The following is a 17,637-nucleotide window of genomic DNA, read 5'->3' as shown; positions in this document are numbered from 1 at the left end:
GGGCTCTTAAATGCAATGACCCAAGCAGACTGATGCAGGAGGCATTGCTCAATTGTGGGGAATTCATGCTAATGTAAAAAAAATTAAAAATAAAAAAAAGGAATGTCTGTAGTAAAACCTTTTTTTTTTTTTTTTTGTTTTAATAATTTCTAACATCCATAAACAACGAAAGATCAAATGATTTGACTCAAAATTTAACACTGTTTTGAAAGATGTGTGCTTTTCCCTTTTTAATTTGGGTTATTCTATTACATTACATGGTTATGTCTGCCTGATAAAAAAAGTTTATATATATATATATATATAATGTTGTTTCTGCAGAATACCCAGTGCTATCTTATTGATATTCTTTACGTTAATTTATCTGCCGATAGCATAAAATAATTTTTTGAGGTTGCTTTTATTTTACTAAAAATTGTATGAAAGACATAAACACGTAGACAAAAATATATATGTAAGTGCTCCTTATCTGCCAACCTACAAAATCAAAAACAAAAACATGACACAAAATTTAGGAAACAGTCCCTTCAAGCAGTTCATCATCTGGGCAAATGGGGGATTAACCAAGGCGTAAAGCATAGAATAAAAAATAATTAATGCTGTTGATTATCAAATCTTTAAAATAACAAGGATACCTTTTTCCTTGAAGCAATATAAATAACTAATATATCTTCTTTTTTTTTTTTGTATGTGTCTAATCCATCATGCATATTAATCAAAGAAAACTATAATTTACTGAGATCATATGTAAAAACAAATAAAATAAGTGATCCATCCAAGAAAAATATGTAAAGAAAAAAAAGAAACACTATCTCAGAGATGAACAATTCATATCAATAATTTATATTGCAGGATATGGGGAAAAACAGTTTAAAGGAGAACTCTCTAAAATCTTCTTTTATTGCAAACAGAAAAGAAAAGCAAAGGCAAGGGAGAGAGTTTAATATACAATGAGATCACACAATCTCCTTGTTTTTCCTATTTTCTACCAATCTCTATCTTTAAATACAAACACAACATTTTTCTAAGATCAAAGAAAATTAAGTCTCATCACTCTTTTATATATAAAGATGCTCTCATTTATTAGTAAGGCGGCCGCCCATGAGCCCAAGCGTAGACCTCATGCCCTAGTTGCCCTCCATTGGAGAGCATATTTGGTGGCAAATTGTATATTGGAAGTGAAGACGGATCAGGCAGACCTGTTTGATGGCCGCTACTTCCGATTGCTGGCGGAGAATTGGTTGATCCTCCTTGGATGTGACCTCCATGGCCAGCACTACCAGCTTCTTCATCATCTTCTATGGGCAATCTTTCATAAGTTGCGTTGGAAAACGTTGCTGCAATGACCATAACAGGCCCTGCTGCGATCAGTGAACCTACAACACTTCCTCCAACAACTTGTCCTTGACCACCAGCTAGGTATACAGTGAGCCCCGTTGAGCCTGGTGGAGCTGGTCCAGGCAGAAAAGCCCCAGTCAAAGACAAGATTTCGAACCTTCCATGGAGCGCAACCACGGCTCCTGGTGCTGCTGGTTGTCTTAGTGTAACGTTAGCTACGGAGCCACTGCCGCTAAGAACACAAACCCCCCGTTGTCGTCTCCGAGCGAATTGGGCTATACTTTCAGCTACATCAGTACCACTTGCAACTTCCATGACATGGCTACGGAGCGCGTTTGGGCTGTCCCTTGTGACAAAAATGGGTGGTTTGGGCTTGTTTTTGGAGCCTGGAGGACGGCCTCTGGGTCTTCTGTTACCGACCTCAACTGCCCCTTCTTTAGGCTCGTCGCCGGTGTCTTTATCTTCATCTTCATCCCCTTGGCCTGTGCTTCTATTTTTGATTGTGTCGTTCATCGAAATTTCAAGATCACGTTTGTTTAAGGCTGGTGAATTGCCTGCCTGGTCCATGCCTGGTAGACTCACTTGATTAGCCCACCAAGGATTCGCCATGGTTGCAAATTGAATTAAAAAAACAAGTAAGAAAACAGAAGATCAAAAGACCCGAATCGGTGGACCTTTTACTTTCTTCTAACAACTTAATTTCAGGGTTTTGTGATCAGACTTCAGAAAGTTCAATTAAAGAAAGAAGTCAACAAGAAAGAAAATGGTTTGCTAATTGCTATAGCTGCCTCAACCGGGTTCTTTCTACTTGTTACCTTGCCATAACTTATCTTTCACAAATTTTGGTTAAGAAAAATAGAGTTGTAGCCTTGCAGGAGAGATGATAAGATGAGGGAAATGAGAAGGTGTAGCAAGAGAGAATTAGATGCAATTCCAAACTGGGAATCAAGTAAAGATAGAAAAAAAAAAAAAGAACCAATTAATCTCTGGTGAAGATGAATCAACAAGATCAACGATCCAGAAATATTTGACAAAATACAAAGAACCCTTGATAGTATCAAACACAGAGAAAGAAAGAAAAGGAGGAAGAAAGAAGGAAAGAGAAGAATAAACTAAAGCAGTGAGAGATAAATTTTGCACTATTTAAAAGAACAAAAACTATACATAAACTTAAAACAAGATTGGATCACATGTTCTTTTCTTTCTTTCTAGGTTGAAACTGTGTATTGTGTTTTGATTGGGGGAGCCATCGGCTGCGAGTGTATATAACTATAATAATATATTAATTGTAAATATTATTAATACGCAATTTCCTTATTATTTTCCTTTTCTACTGTTTTGTTTAATATTTTTATCTTAAGGTTTTTTCAGCTTTAAATGGGATCCGTTTTTCAAACTATCTTAAAAGTACATTCTCTAATCCAATTAGAATTTTACTCTTAAAACACTTTCATTAAAATCAAAATTTGATTAACAAATAAAACTCTTCTCCATATAAACCAATCGATGGACTTTCCAAGTTTTATTCAAATTTATTTTTTTAAGATGATTTTGAAATATACTTTCTATTTGATACAATTAAAATTTTATTCTCAAAATACATCTCATAAAAATGGAATAGTAATTGACAAAAAAACTCTTCATTTTATCAATTAATCTAACATTGTTGGTGTCACTTGACTAAAATACATGGTTACCTTGTATTTTGTTAATAAAAACGAGCTCTCCTTTTGAAGGGGCCTCGGAAATTAGGGTTTCTTGGGACGCGTGCGCGTGGGCAGGTGGCGAGCCCGTCGTTTTCTCGTGCCTCATCATATTTGAAGTACCAATTGTATTATATATATATATATATATATATATATATATATATATATATATATATAAAAGAAAAGAGAGTAAAGAGACAAAAGAAACTACAAGTTTGAGAGAGAAGTGGTAGTAAAACTCCTCACAACCTTTCCATGCCTTTATTTTAGTTTATTTGTAGTTTGCACATAATCTTGAGTCCCTGATTTCTACAGTATTTATTTTAGGTTGGGCATCAAGTCTTTTTCCTCTACACATATATATACATATAATAATTACCCATTTGAGTAGAACAAAATTTGGCTACTTGCTCTTTTTTTGATAGAGCAAGTTGCAAAGTGTAATGGTATTATTATTGACTATGGGCTGCATTTTCTTTTAAGTTGATACAGCAAGAAAGGGCAAGTATGACATGGTTTGTCTGATATGGGTGGCATATGCATGCTATCAACGGCGCATGCCATTGACTTTTTTTTTTATTCATCATTTCCAATTTAGAAGTAAGAAGTTACCGTGACTTTTTTTTTATTCATCATTTCTAATTTAGACGTAAGAAGTTACCGTTCCAATAGTCGCACAGTTTGTTGGTAAAATAAAGAATTTCTAATTTCAATGGTTATAAAACAATTCTTAATGAGTAATGACCTAAAAAAAAACATTTAGCTACAATGAAACTATTAATAGTAAGAGATGAGAGTGTGTTTAAGGTAGACCTGATAATTTATGTTCTCGTGTTGTGTCTTATATCGTTTTTAATATGTGTAACGAGACAAATTATTAAAACACAAATACGACACGAATTATAAAATTTGTTAAATTTTAAATATGAACATGACACGTTTTATTATATGTGTTACATGTAACATAACACAACTAACACGTATACATTTAATTTGTTTAAACATGACACAAATAAACATAAATAACATGAATAAACACAACTACAAAGAATATACATGAAAATACGGCTAAAATAATAAATAATTATAAACTATTTATCATTTACAACTTACAAATTACAATTAAGCAATAGCTAAGTAAGACTAACTACAAAATTCTTGAAGACACTAAACACTAAACAATAGTTAGTAGCTTATACCTTATTACACATTTACATAGTATAAATTACACTACATCAAGTCCAAGTCTCTAACTTTCACAAGTAATGTTCCATTAAAGACATTAAACAATAATTTACATAAACAACTAACAATGTCTTCAATCCACTCCATACTTCACAGTATATATATATATATATATATTTATATATTTAAAATAGTAAAAAAATTCACAAATATCCGAGAGTAGATAGTAGATATCAACATATCATCAAACATCATACCTAATTCAACAAATAAGGCATACTAGCCTATTAGGTCAATATATTTATTTTTAAAGTTTCCAATACATTTTGGAATAGTTTTACCCAAATTATTCTTAAACAAATTGAGATATAGAAGGGAACTCAAGTTGTAAATTGAGGAAGGTATAAAGATGACTTAAAAAAAAAAGGAAAATAATTACGGTAGACATCCCATATCACAAAAGGGCTTTTATCCCATGGTGTCAACAATGTTTGTTAACAACATTCCACCAAGTGTGAATCAGAGATGTCTATAAAGTATTTTTCAACATCATGGTTTAGTGGTACATGTGTTTATACCCCAAAAGAAGAGCTATAGTGGAATAAAATTTGGATTTGTTTGATATGTCGATAGTAGGGACTTGAAAAGCGTGTGTAAGGCTTAACAGGATTTGGTTATTTGATTTTTGCATTGGGATAAATATGGCAAAGTACAATGATAGAACAGAATACTGAAAAAGAACTATGAGGCAAGGAATCAAGTCAATAGGACTACCAGGGTCTACAAACACAAAATGCAATCAAGAAGGCAACGTGAATAAGGAGAAAAAAATAAAGTGCAAATGGGAGAGAATGTAACTAGTAATCAATAGATGTATCTTCAAGCCTTAATGATTAGTAAAAACACTATCCTTGGTAAAAAGTTGAAAGCAATACAAAAACTGATAATGGTAGAAAACCAAAGAATAATGGGACCATCACACTCAGAACATACAATGGTGTTGTGGAATATGAAATACTTAATAAGCTTTAAAACTGTTTGATTGGGACAACAATAGGTTATTATGAGACATATAGACTGATGGAAAATTTCATGATGAATGGAGTGTTCGATATCTCTATTAAAAAAACTCTAGATGATAGTTTCTCATTGAGTTTGAAGATAAAGAAATGTGGGCTATAATGAAAAACTTGGTTGGTCATGGCTTAGAGGGTGGTTCGATGAGGTAAAGGAATAGTTAAAGAACATTCAGTTGAAACATAGGGTTACCTATGTTACTTGCTATGGTCTACATTGCATGCAAGAAATTATGAAACCTTTAAGAGTATTGCAAATGTATGGGGTGCACTGTTGAGCATGGATGAGAAAACTTTAAAGTATCAAGACTTTAGTCCATAATGATGAACTATTTAGATCAGATTGATGAAAATATTATCGAATATTATAACAAAAAACCTTTTCTAGTAAGAATAATGAAAGTTAGGAAAGATTTGGTGTGTTATTTCATTGCTGTTATAAAATTTTCAATGAAAACAAAAAAATTAGTAAAGCCTTTAATAAACAAAATCAAACTTTGGTGACTTTTTTGAAGATAGTAGGGAGCTAGGAAATGAACAGTTACATGATTTCTTGGATGACAAGGTTGAAAATGATAGCATTAAGGACACAACCAATACGAGGAATGTGGAATTTGAAGAAACAAGCATAGGTGTGGAAACAAAGCTAACATAAACAGCAAATTCAATGTGGTAGGGATTAGGGCTTGTCATAGCGATTTTTCATCTAGGGGGACTCGATCGCTAGACTTGGTGAAAATTTACAGAGTCGTTACCAATATTTTTTTGTAAGGTGTGATTGGCCACCCAAAAATATTATCTTTTAATAAAAATCTTTAAAAAAATTAAGATTTATTAAAAGAAATTTAGGTCTGTGAAATCAGAGTTAGGTCTAGGAGTACGACTATGAGTGAGGAAGGTATTAGCACCATCATGTCGCTTGTTCTAAGAATGATACCAATTAAACTTGTGTAATCCTTTAATTTTGATGATATGTTCTTCTTTATATTTAAATTTTATTTTCTAAAATTTATTTTAAAAAAATTTCTTTGCTGTGAAATTAATATTATTATTATTTTCGTATTCTATAAACTTTTCAACGCTTTGACGAAATTTATAGAAAATCTTTATTTAGAAAATATTTTGAAAAAATTGACCATTCACAAAATTATCGAAATTCGTCATAAGATATTTTATTTATTTATTAAAAAAAGATTTTATAAATATCCTGACTCTTTGGTAAGTTTCCAAAATTTATTAACAAATTATCTCGTCTTTTTGGCAAAATTCTAACAAATTTTATGATCTTTTCAATTTTCTGATGAGATCCTAAATAAAATTATTTTTTATTCATGATAATTAAGAGATTTAATTAATTAATTTTTATTGTGATTTTTTATTGTTATTATTTACCGTTTATTGTTTTTATTATATAAAAAACTTTTAGATTATCTTGAATTATTGACGAAATCTAAAAATATTAATCTTTTACTTATATTAAAAAAAATCGAACTCTTTTAATTTTCTTTAAAAAATTATAATTTTTTTAGAACATTTATTCAAATAATTCATTATTATTATTATTATTATTATTATTATTATTTTATATTGTTTAAATAAACTTTTATTTTAGTAAAAATAGTTTTAGATTATCCCAACTTTATAGTGAAATCCAAAAAGTTATTTTTACTTGCAATAAGTAAAGATTCATTTAAACAATTCATTATATTTTTTTGTTATTTTTTAGCAAAAATTATTTTTCAATTATCCCAACACTTTGGTGAAATTTAAATAATATTTTTTTCAAAAAAATTTTAATTTTCCTTAAATAGTTATTTTTTAAAAAAATTTATACATATTATTTTTATTTTACCAAATTTACATTTTATTTTGACTTTATTTTTATTTTTTACTTATTTTTAAAATAATGAACAATAATAACATAATAATAATAATAATAATAATAATAATAATAATAATAATAATAATAATAATAATAATAATAATAAAATCATCAAAACAACAAAAAAAATCAACAAAAAATAAATAAAATCAAAATCAAAACAGAAAATAAAAAGAAAAAGAAAAGAAAAATCTAAACAAACGGGTCGGGTAAGATGTGGATTCGGATGCCAAAACGGCATCGTTTTGCAAGGGCTATAAAAGGCCCAAAATCATAGTTTGTTTTATTTTCCTTTTCCCCTCTCTCTTTATCCTTCAAAGCCTCTCTCTAATAGTTTATCCCATTCATCAGCTGTTGTGGCAACCTAGATTCCGGTCAGTCGACGCCATGCATTAGTGGTCAGAATCTTTAATGATGCCTAAAAATTCAACAAATCCTAATTTTCGATGGATTTTTTAGATTTTAGTTGTCGAAAATTCAACAGTTGCTGAAAAATTCTAACTTTTCCAATTTCTGATGACCCAAAAAAATTTGAAAAAATTTTCAAAAAAATTTTTTAAGCACTCCCCTTGACTTTTTAAACACCTTTCCTAAATCAAAATTTTTGAAAAAAATCCCAAGCTTTCTAGATGATGGTTTTCAGTTTTGGTTAAAAGATTTTTTTTGTTTTTATAAACAAATTTTTTTTTTTTTGCTGATGGTTCCTCTTTAGGAAGACTGTGGTGTTTTTTTTTTTTTTTTTGTTAGTTATGATTTAGTAAACCCAAAAAATTACTTTGTATTTTTTGGCAATGTTCTCTTTCTCTTTTTTTTTGTCCCTTTAGACTTCTCCCATTTTCTGGCAGTGTTTTGGCTCGATTTTATAAAGCATTTTTTAGTCTTCAAATCTTAGATAATCTGAGATTTAAAAAGACTTTCATGGCTCCTTAATTCATGCCACTAGATTAGGTTTTGGAGGTGGAGAAAAATAAACTACTCTAACAGCTTGATTTCAGTTGTCAGAGTTAAAGCTAATTTTTTTTACTTTTTTATTAATTTTATTATTATTTATATTTTTGGACAAAATACATGTCCACAGCTACCCTCTTTTTACACATTGTTGAGAATAAAAAATAGGGCAAAGACTAAAAAATGACTATTTTGTCTGGATGATGTTATAACTATGAACACCTTCAATCTCTCCCTTATTTATTTTTATTTTTAATTTGGAAGGCTTCTTTAAGTAGAGACTTGACAACTTTTAAAATTTTAAAAGGTCCTTTAAGCAGAGGCTTAATAGCTTTTAAAATTTTAAAATGCTCATCTGACCAAGACATTTAGTACCATCATACTTTTTAAACTTCAATACTTTGAATTTAGGTGGCATCATCACATCTAGTACTAGACAAAGTCCCACTGCATCCATAGATTCATAGAAGTCAATTCTTTTCATAGCCCGTAATATTTCTTCAAGCCTCTTTAATGCTTGATCAGTCTTGGAATTTTTTAAAGGCACAGCTACCTGTAGCTTTTCTTTTTCTTTTGCCTCATCCACAATAGGGAGTGGAATGGGCTCGCTGCCTTTTCGATGAAAACAAGATTGTCATAACTTTGAGCATTCTCATGACTGAGTGCATAAGTCATTCTCAGGTAATTATACTTTGGAAAAGTTATCTATTGAGGTTGGAAGATTGGTGTAGCTTGATTCTATTATGAACCAAAGCCTAGAAGATATTCTGATTCAGTAGCTTCTTATGAAGTATCTTCTTCCACCAATTATGCTCTATTTGCCTTTTTCAGGGCTTCTAAAATTTTACTTAGTTTTTCTTCAAGTACTTACTGTGCCTTTTCTATTCTTTTAAGATGGTTTGCATTGTCTTGCTCCATCCTCTTGGTTCTAGCCCTGGTATTGTATGGATATGTAGCTATTCTTGCACCTTAGTACCACAATTAACAATTAATGATGATGTTATGATAATGAATGAATGAATGAATGTGATGCAATGTATGAAAAAAGTAAGAAAAATATTTGCCCCTTAAAAAATTTCAATAAAAGTGCATTTTCATTTATTCCACAGGAGTCTGTTTTACATTGAATCTAATATTATCCCTTTGTAAAAATGTCTAACTTGCTCATACTGATTTTTAGCCTCCACAATGAAGTTTAATAGTCCCTATTCGTGCTCTCTTGTTGGTGTAACCAAAACTTTCTCAGTGCCTTAGTCTTTTCTACCATCTCACCTACTTTGATCACAGCCTTGTCTATTTAAACTGTGAGGCCATCTATGTATCTTTGTCTTCCCAACCCTTCTCTTTTACCATATCAAACCTAATAAGATAACTCTTTGTACCTTTTCATGAAGGTTTTGATAATATCTTTTTATTTATTCAACATTAATGTTAGAGTCAAAATGTAGTCTAAAAGCATTTGATTCTCCTACTCAACCTTTTCAAAGTCATCTTTTTATTGAACACGTTCTTTTTCAACTCTTCATTCTCGTGAGCCAAATCTATGTTGTTTATTTCTTTAACCTGCACCTGTATATGCAACTTCTTGTGTTCTTATTGTAGCTCTTTCAATTTTTTAAGGGTATCATCCCATTCTTTAACAACCTTTTGGGCCTTACTGTATTCTTTAAAAATCCTGCGGACTTGGATCTTTAATTTTTTTGCTTTATTCTACCATTAGTCATTTTCTCCTTAGAATTTCAAAATTTTTTGTTTTAGTTTTTCTTTTTTTACTTTATATTCTTTCCTTACAGATTTTGCAAGTACATCATCTGTTCCATGGTCCACTAATTGGCAATGGTCTTTAGGTGTAAATGCCACCTCTTGACCTTTTTTTATTCTCCAAATTAGATACTTCTGAGTGTCCTTATCAATAAATGGTCCTGGGCTTATTCTCTTAGGCTTCTTTCAGGCCTTGATCACACTATCAATCTTTTAAAAAATTTTAGGCTCTCAATATGAACAATCGAACTAGCTAGCTTATGTGTTCTATAACAAACTATTTGGCTCTATGCTGTCTCTTGACCATTGGTGGTGTATAATTTGTTAACCCCTATAATCCTAAAAGTGGAACCCCTACTTCATCCTCATATTGATAGAACATAAGTTCCTTGTCCATCCATAGAGCTAACCATTTTACTTGATCAATTGTGAGTTCTTGTAACAAATCTTTCCACTTCTTTTAAGTTTTTACTTTTGGCCAACTACTCTGATAGAATTCTCTAATCGGGTTTTGAGTGTAGAAGTAAAGCTTGGAGAAGGCACTCTTTTTGCATTCAAAATGACTCTTCATCCACAGATATAGTAATGGTATGCAACTCGTGAATCTAGCCTTGTCATTTTATTTACAAAAGCTTAGAGATCTGATGGTTTCTGCCAAGATAGCTGAAGAGGGATTACACCATTTTTCAATCTGGTTAGAAAGATCAACCACTTCTATCTCAATTAGCCCAAAACCTTTAGAAAACTAACCAACCCATATATGGCTAGAGCATATGCATTCATTCCTTGATAATCATCTAGATGCTTAACAATGAAATCTTAGAGAATCTCTCATGGGATACCTTTATGTTCTCTTTTTTTTTTATGTAAAACTTTATGATCTTTTTTCTCACTCCTAGAATCTGGCCTAATTTCTTATGATTACCTAATTTGTGCTTCTTCATATGTACTCCATCTGGATACAGTAGATGCATACCCACTAGAGTTAATACTCTTTTATTTTGGTACTAGATCTACCTCATTAAAGATGAAACATAGGTAAGAAGGATCTCAAAACTATATCATCACCTTGATAAGTGAGTGGTCAACCTTTACTAACAAGAGATACGTAATATGCCCAAACTTCTTATAAAAAGCCTCCTGCCTTGAAGGAGTCATACTATTCCATATATCTGATAAGCTTTTCAAATCATTCTATTTGAAAAGTAGGTGAACTTCTTTTGATAGTGTAGAGGTATGACTAGGCAATAAATGATCTTTTTCTTCTAGCTACTTCTTCTTTGATTCTATCTTCATATATATGGGAAAGTCATATTTGAACAGTGTAGATAAGGTGTAAACCTGAAGTTTTATGGAATCCATGAAGGCTTTTGTTGAAATAGCTTTAGGGTAAAAATACTATGCAATTTGTAATCATGTTTATGAATGTGCATAAAAAGAAAAAGAAATTAAAAAAGATAAAAAGATTAGTTAGTCACTTCAATAAAACACAAAGAAAACATCACATAGTAAGTAAGATAACAACATGACCTTGAATTTTGGATTATCTACAAACGGTGGGAGGACAAGGTTCTAACTATGGTTGGGCTCTTAAGGTTGACTATATGCGATTTAGGTTAATTTTAAAAGGTTCCCAAATTGTTCCCTACATCATGGTCCATTACAGACTAGTAAGGTACCATAATATTCACTCATCCATATGCTACAAATGAAAAGGGTTTAATCTGAGTGAGAGTGTTTCACAGGCCCATGCGAAGACATGAAATCTTACAAGGGCATAGGTACTTCACTCTCTCCTAAAGGTAGAGCCCGAGTGAAGGGCTTATGTTATGCATATGCAAATGAATGACAGGTATATATATACAATAAATAAATAATTAAGCAAATATGAACAAATAAATAAACAGGTATACACAACGAAAATAAATAATAAAGTAGATATAAGCAATGAAAGAGAATAAAATAATTTCAAATTTATTAAGCAAGACTTGGATAATAAAAAATCATTTACTGGCTTGACTCTCAATCTCTCTAGTGAAGTCGCCAAGCTATCATAACTTACAGATCCATTAACCTACTGCTAAACATGGATTAGAGGAGTCACCACTAATCTTTTTTGTTTAGGTGTGATTGACCACCTGAAACATATTCTGATTTGCAAAATAGATGTTAGGTTTAGGAGTCAGTTACGTATGGGAAAAGTTGTAACAACCCCATAATATCTATCCAAAAAATGAGACCAATTTGATTTAAAATTATCCAAGCCTTGATCATTTTATGATTTATCAAATAATTTAATATTAAAAATTAATCTTAAAATTGTCCTAATAGTTTGGTAGCAATTTAAGATAATTTTCACACCTCTAGAGTATTCATGAAGACTAGTGTCCCATTCTGAAGAGATTTCATCATCCGATTTACTAAAGTATTTTATTCAGTAAAGTCTCTCAATAGTTAGGTAGGACTTAATATGAAGCAATCCTTCAATAATTTAAAAGATAAAAATTATTTTTTATTTTTCATTTTATTTTTATTTTTTATTTTATTGAAAGAATTTTATAAAAATTTTTGAAAACTTTATTTGAAAAGATTTTTTTTGTTTTTATCTAAAAAGATTTTTTTTTATTGAATCATTTTTCTTTTTACCTTTTTCACTTTTAGAAACAAAAATGGCAGAAATAACATTTTTTTAAAAAATAAAACTAAAAAAATAAAAATAAAATGGGGTAAAAATAAAATCAAATCAAAAAATAAAAATAAAATGAAAAAGAGAAAACCTGCAATCAGGTCGGGTTAGAGCGCAAGGTAGCACGCGAGTCACCAAGTCAATGTGCGAATCCTAGATGTCCAAAACGACATCGTTCTGGGCTAGTATAAAAGGTAATCTTCAACATTTTTTCTTAGACGATCTATGCTCCCTCTTTCTCTACCCCCAGTTTTCTCTACCTTCTCTCTAAAAATCTCCCCATAACCCATTGGCAAATTCAACCAAAAACTAAAAATCTTATCGGTTTCTGAGGATGTCATTGAAAAATTCAACCGAAAACTGAAAAACCCATCGATTTCTGAAAAATTGGCTAGAATATGATCGAAAAATTCAACCAATCATTGAAAACTTCACCGAAAAAGTCAAACTTCAACAAAAAATTCATCCAAGCCCAGAAAAACCCAAAAATTTTTAGAAAAACCTAGATTTCTTCAAATCTTTTCAAATTTCTCTCAAATTTTGTCCCAATTACTTTTAGAATCATCTCGAACACTAATTCTAACTTGGAAACCTAAAATCAAACTCACAACTTCAAATTGTACCCAAAATCCCATAATCAAACTCCCAAAACCCCTTTTATCCAAAATTTCTTAGACTTTTTTCTAAATAACTTTTTTGTGTGTTCTTTCTTCTGTAAAGCCAATTGAATTTATAGGCAATCCGAAGATTAGTTTTAGGAAATGGACAAAATCATTCCCAAGCTTGAATCCTGGGATTACATTTTGTCTAGTGTGATTTTTGGTCCAAAATTGCAACAATTGAACAAATATTTTGACCAAGGGATTCTAATTCCAATTCCATCATTTTTTGTGAATGCGTGGATTAGAGCAAAAAAAAAAAAAAAGAACAAAATAAAAGAAAAAGAACAAAAAAATGAAAATAAAAAACAAAAAATAATAATAATAATAATAATGGCATCAATAATACTATATCATGATATATACAAAAATACCAAAGAAAGAAAAGGAAAATAAATAATAATAATAATAATAATAATAATAATAATAATAATAATAATAATAGTGACATTAATAATGGTGCCATATAATATATACTATAATAACAAAAATATAAAGGTAATCGTCCGATTAGGCCCGGATACAAATGGGTGTCTACAAATTTAATTAATTCCAAATAAATAAAAATGAAAATTTTGATTTAAAAATTATTCTGGGCCTATAATTGGAGCTTGAGACCTGAAAAATTGATTTGGGCTCCTGTTGGGCCTTCAAGCCCAAGTGGTTGAATTTTGACCCAAGACTAAACCGAATTGGACTTTAGGGTTTAAGTTTTAAATCAGATTAGATTTCAATTCATATAAAATGATTCAAGAGTAATTAATTTGAGGTAAGTTTGAAATACATTAATTCAATTACCACGCTCAAATTAGTCCAAATTAAATTATTTGAATTGAACATAAAAATCAAACAAAAGCCGAATCATTTCAATAAAATTAGGTGTCTACAATTATAAATGTTATTTAGAATAAATATGTTATGTTTACTTTCAAATGTATAATCTCTTGTTATGTGATTTAGAATAAAGTATTTAAAATAGATTATCAATATGTGTATTTACAGTAATAATTTATATGTTAAATTTTAATAATATCATATCATGTAATATAAAATAAATTCTATAATTTTTATCATTGTGCATATTATTTAGAATATGTGTCATTTTTAATTTCAAAGGCATAATCTCTAATTTTAACTCTTATGATTTAAAAAATCACATATCATGATTCATGTTATTAAGATGATCATATAGTTTCTTATCATTATAAATGTTATTTACTGTCAGTGTAATTTATTATTGTATGTTCATGTGAGTTTGATTTGCATTGCTTAATCAATGCCATAATGTTAAATGTTACTTGTTATTAACAATTAAGTGTACATTGTCTTCTCAATTTTTTCAATAAAAAACTTTTTTTAATCTTATAATAATAATAATATATTTAATATGTTAAGATTTATATATATGTAATATATACATTATTAATATAAAAAATACTTACATATTAAAAAGTATAAAAAAATTGATGCCCATTTAATATGCATTTCATATATATTTAAATTTTAATATAAGCATTACTAATATAACAATTATAAATGTACACATAATTGTATTAGTTTTTGGTACCAAATCCCAAATGATGAATTATTAAATATTAAAAAATAAAATAATGATGTATTATATTATTGTTTATATTGTATTTATACTATTAATATAAAATAATTTTATAATAATTATTAAATGAGTATTATAATTTAAAATAATCTTTATATAGTATTGAATAGCTAATTATGTATCATAATTAAAATATTAAAAATTAAAATAATATTTATATGTTTATATTAAATTAAAATAAATATAAAAATATGTTAAACGTTATCATAACGGTTTTGAAGGGCTGCTTGACAAAAATATTAAAAATTTCAAAATAGGGGGAATCATGACCAATCTTTTTTGTTAAGCATGATTGGCTATTTAAAAAATTTATCATTTTAATAAAATTGAAAAAAAATTTAGGTTTTATCAAAAAAATATTTAGATCTTTGAAAACAGAGTTGGGTTCGAAAATATGATTACATGTGGGAAAGGATTAGCACATCCATGGTGCCCGTTCAAAAATAGTACCAATTAATTATGCATTATCTTTGGTGTTGGATAGAAATGATTTTAATTTGAAATTTAATAATAATTCATTTCACCCTTTTGTAAAAAACAATCAATTTTATTAAAAATCACTATTTAGGAATATCATAAAAATCTATAAGTTAAAGAATTACCTTAAAATCCTTTAACATCTAGCCAAAATTTAAAAATAACTCTTTTTACCTAAAATTTACCATGACATTCCCTAAAAATGAGAATAACATTTTTTATAGATGATAATTTTTTATACTTCTCTAACATCTAGGCAGAGTACCAAGAATTATTTTCTTTGGAATATTATTTTAGTTTTATTTCAAATCCATATTTTTTAATAACATTTTCTATAAAAAAATTGATAATAAAAACCAATGATGTTACAATTAACCAATAAATAATAATTAAAAGACATAAGTACGTGAAATGAATATAAATAATGACCTAAAAGTAAATATATGCAAATGGATTCATGTATGACATTGAGATGGAAATTTGAAATCATATTCTAAAATATAAAAATATCACCCGTACTCTCCAACCTTTATGCAGAGTTTAGGTGCAACTGCTTATATTTAAGATCTCGTTTTTATTTCTATTATTGTATTGGGTTAAAGAGTTATATAAAAAACTTAATAAAATAAAATTTCCTAAATACCCCTTCTTCTAGACGGCATTCAGGAACAGATTACCTCATATAGGTTTTCATATGAATCCTTTAAATTTTATGATGGTTTTGGGTGTTGGCATTGGGTTTAAGGGTAATTTAGGGTTTTAGCTAGATTTTAGGGTTTTAAGGTCTTAGGATTTTAGGTTTTAGGATTTTAGGGTTTTAATGTTATAAGATTTTAGGCTTTCAAAGTTTTTAAGTTTTCATGGTTTTAGGGTTTTAGGGTTTTAGGTCTTAAGATTTTAGGGTTTTAAGGTTTTAGGGTTTCAGGATTTCAAATTATTAAGGTTTCAGGGTTTTAAGATTTTAGGGTTTCAGGTGTTAACCTTAAATTGATTATTATTTTGAAATGACAAAACATTAAGCTAAATAAGCTTGATCAAGATTTTGAAAAAAAATTATTTAGTACATATTCTTAAGTTTTATATTTTAGTACTAAATAAATAATATATTTTTCAAAGTGTAAACAAACCTTTCTTTATTTTCATATTTCTCAAACCAAATCTATCTTTTAAAGATTATTTATTTGAGCTTAAATGAAAGTCCAATTGTTGTTTTTAAAGTAAACTTATTCATTTTGGACATAACACAATTTTGATAGTAATGGTTTTGAGAAATAGATTAACTTAAAAAAGTTGTTTTACATGAAAAAAGTTTTTTCAACATTGAATTTGTTTTATTTTTCTATATTAATTCAAAAAGTTTTAATATTTGAATTTTACATGGTTGGAAAGTTCTTTGAGTCTACTTTCTAATGGATTAAACAAAATTAAAATCCAAATTTTTTAAGAAAATATTTTGAATTTTTACTAGATACTCTGTAGTTGTTTAAAAACTGCATAAATGGTAGTTTTGAAAATTCACTATAATTCGTACATAATGAATTAGGTGATAAATTTTATATGGATAAAAAGCCTTTTAAGTCTAGTTTTTAAATCTTCAAACAGTTTGTGATTTAGATTTGCATAACTCAAGATATGATCAAATAAGTGAGTAAAGTCTAAAATGAGAAACAACCACCTAGCTTGGATAGGATCGATCCCCTCAAGGAAGGGATCGATTGATTTTTTACTCAGAAGCAAACTTTGTGTTGAAAAGGCAAGAAGGGATCAATCACCCTATGTAGGGGATCAATCACCCCCTTGAACCAATCGATCCCCCACATAAAGGGATCGATCGGGTCAAGATTTTCAAAGGCATAAATGGCACAAAACTTGAACCAATCGATCCTCTCATGGAAAAGATCGATCAGGTCAGCCTTGAAGCAACTCCAACAACTAGTTCTCAAGCTATCAATGACTATTTTCTTCATCCAAAGCATCCCCAATGGCTAGCTCTTCAATTTCTCTATATATTAGCCACTCCAACATACCAAAGAGGTTGATGAATCAAGAGAGTAAGATCAAACAAGTCATACTTTCATTCTTTCAAAGAAATCAAGAGTTTTAGAGCTTAAATTCAATATCCTTTGTATTTCTTGTATCCAAAATATTGTTGTGTATCATTCATCATTTTCTTTATACTTCATTAGGCAAACACTCAACCTTGAGAGGTATTTTAGTTTGCAAAAATTATTTAAGTTATCTTGTAAGCAAGAGGTGAAGTATCCTCTTGATATTGTAAGGGTAGAGGTTGCTATCTAAGCCTTG

General features: G+C 29.2%; 1 protein-coding gene across 1 annotated transcript; it reads right to left on the bottom strand.

Annotated features, from left to right (window-relative positions):
• Positions 1–789: 789 nt before the first annotated feature.
• On the bottom strand, positions 790–2,575 carry LOC111298534 (AT-hook motif nuclear-localized protein 20-like). Its single transcript, XM_022893248.2, has one exon. The coding sequence runs from the start codon at positions 1,945–1,947 to the stop codon at positions 1,084–1,086; it is 864 nt and encodes a 287-aa protein (XP_022748983.1). The 5' UTR covers positions 1,948–2,575; the 3' UTR covers positions 790–1,083.
• Positions 2,576–17,637: the final 15,062 nt, after the last annotated feature.

Source organism: Durio zibethinus, chromosome 16, assembly GCF_047325235.1.
Source record: "Durio zibethinus cultivar Kanyao isolate XHJ-2024 chromosome 16, ASM4732523v1, whole genome shotgun sequence".
Taxonomy (NCBI): domain Eukaryota; kingdom Viridiplantae; phylum Streptophyta; class Magnoliopsida; order Malvales; family Malvaceae; genus Durio; species Durio zibethinus.
This window is presented reverse-complemented; position numbering and strand designations above follow the sequence as displayed.

What these genes read in the sequence shown, in the direction of transcription:
- LOC111298534 (XM_022893248.2), bottom strand. Translation starts at nt 1,947, where the DNA reads ATGGCGAATCCTTGGTGGGCTAATCAAGTGAGTCTACCAGGCATGGAC.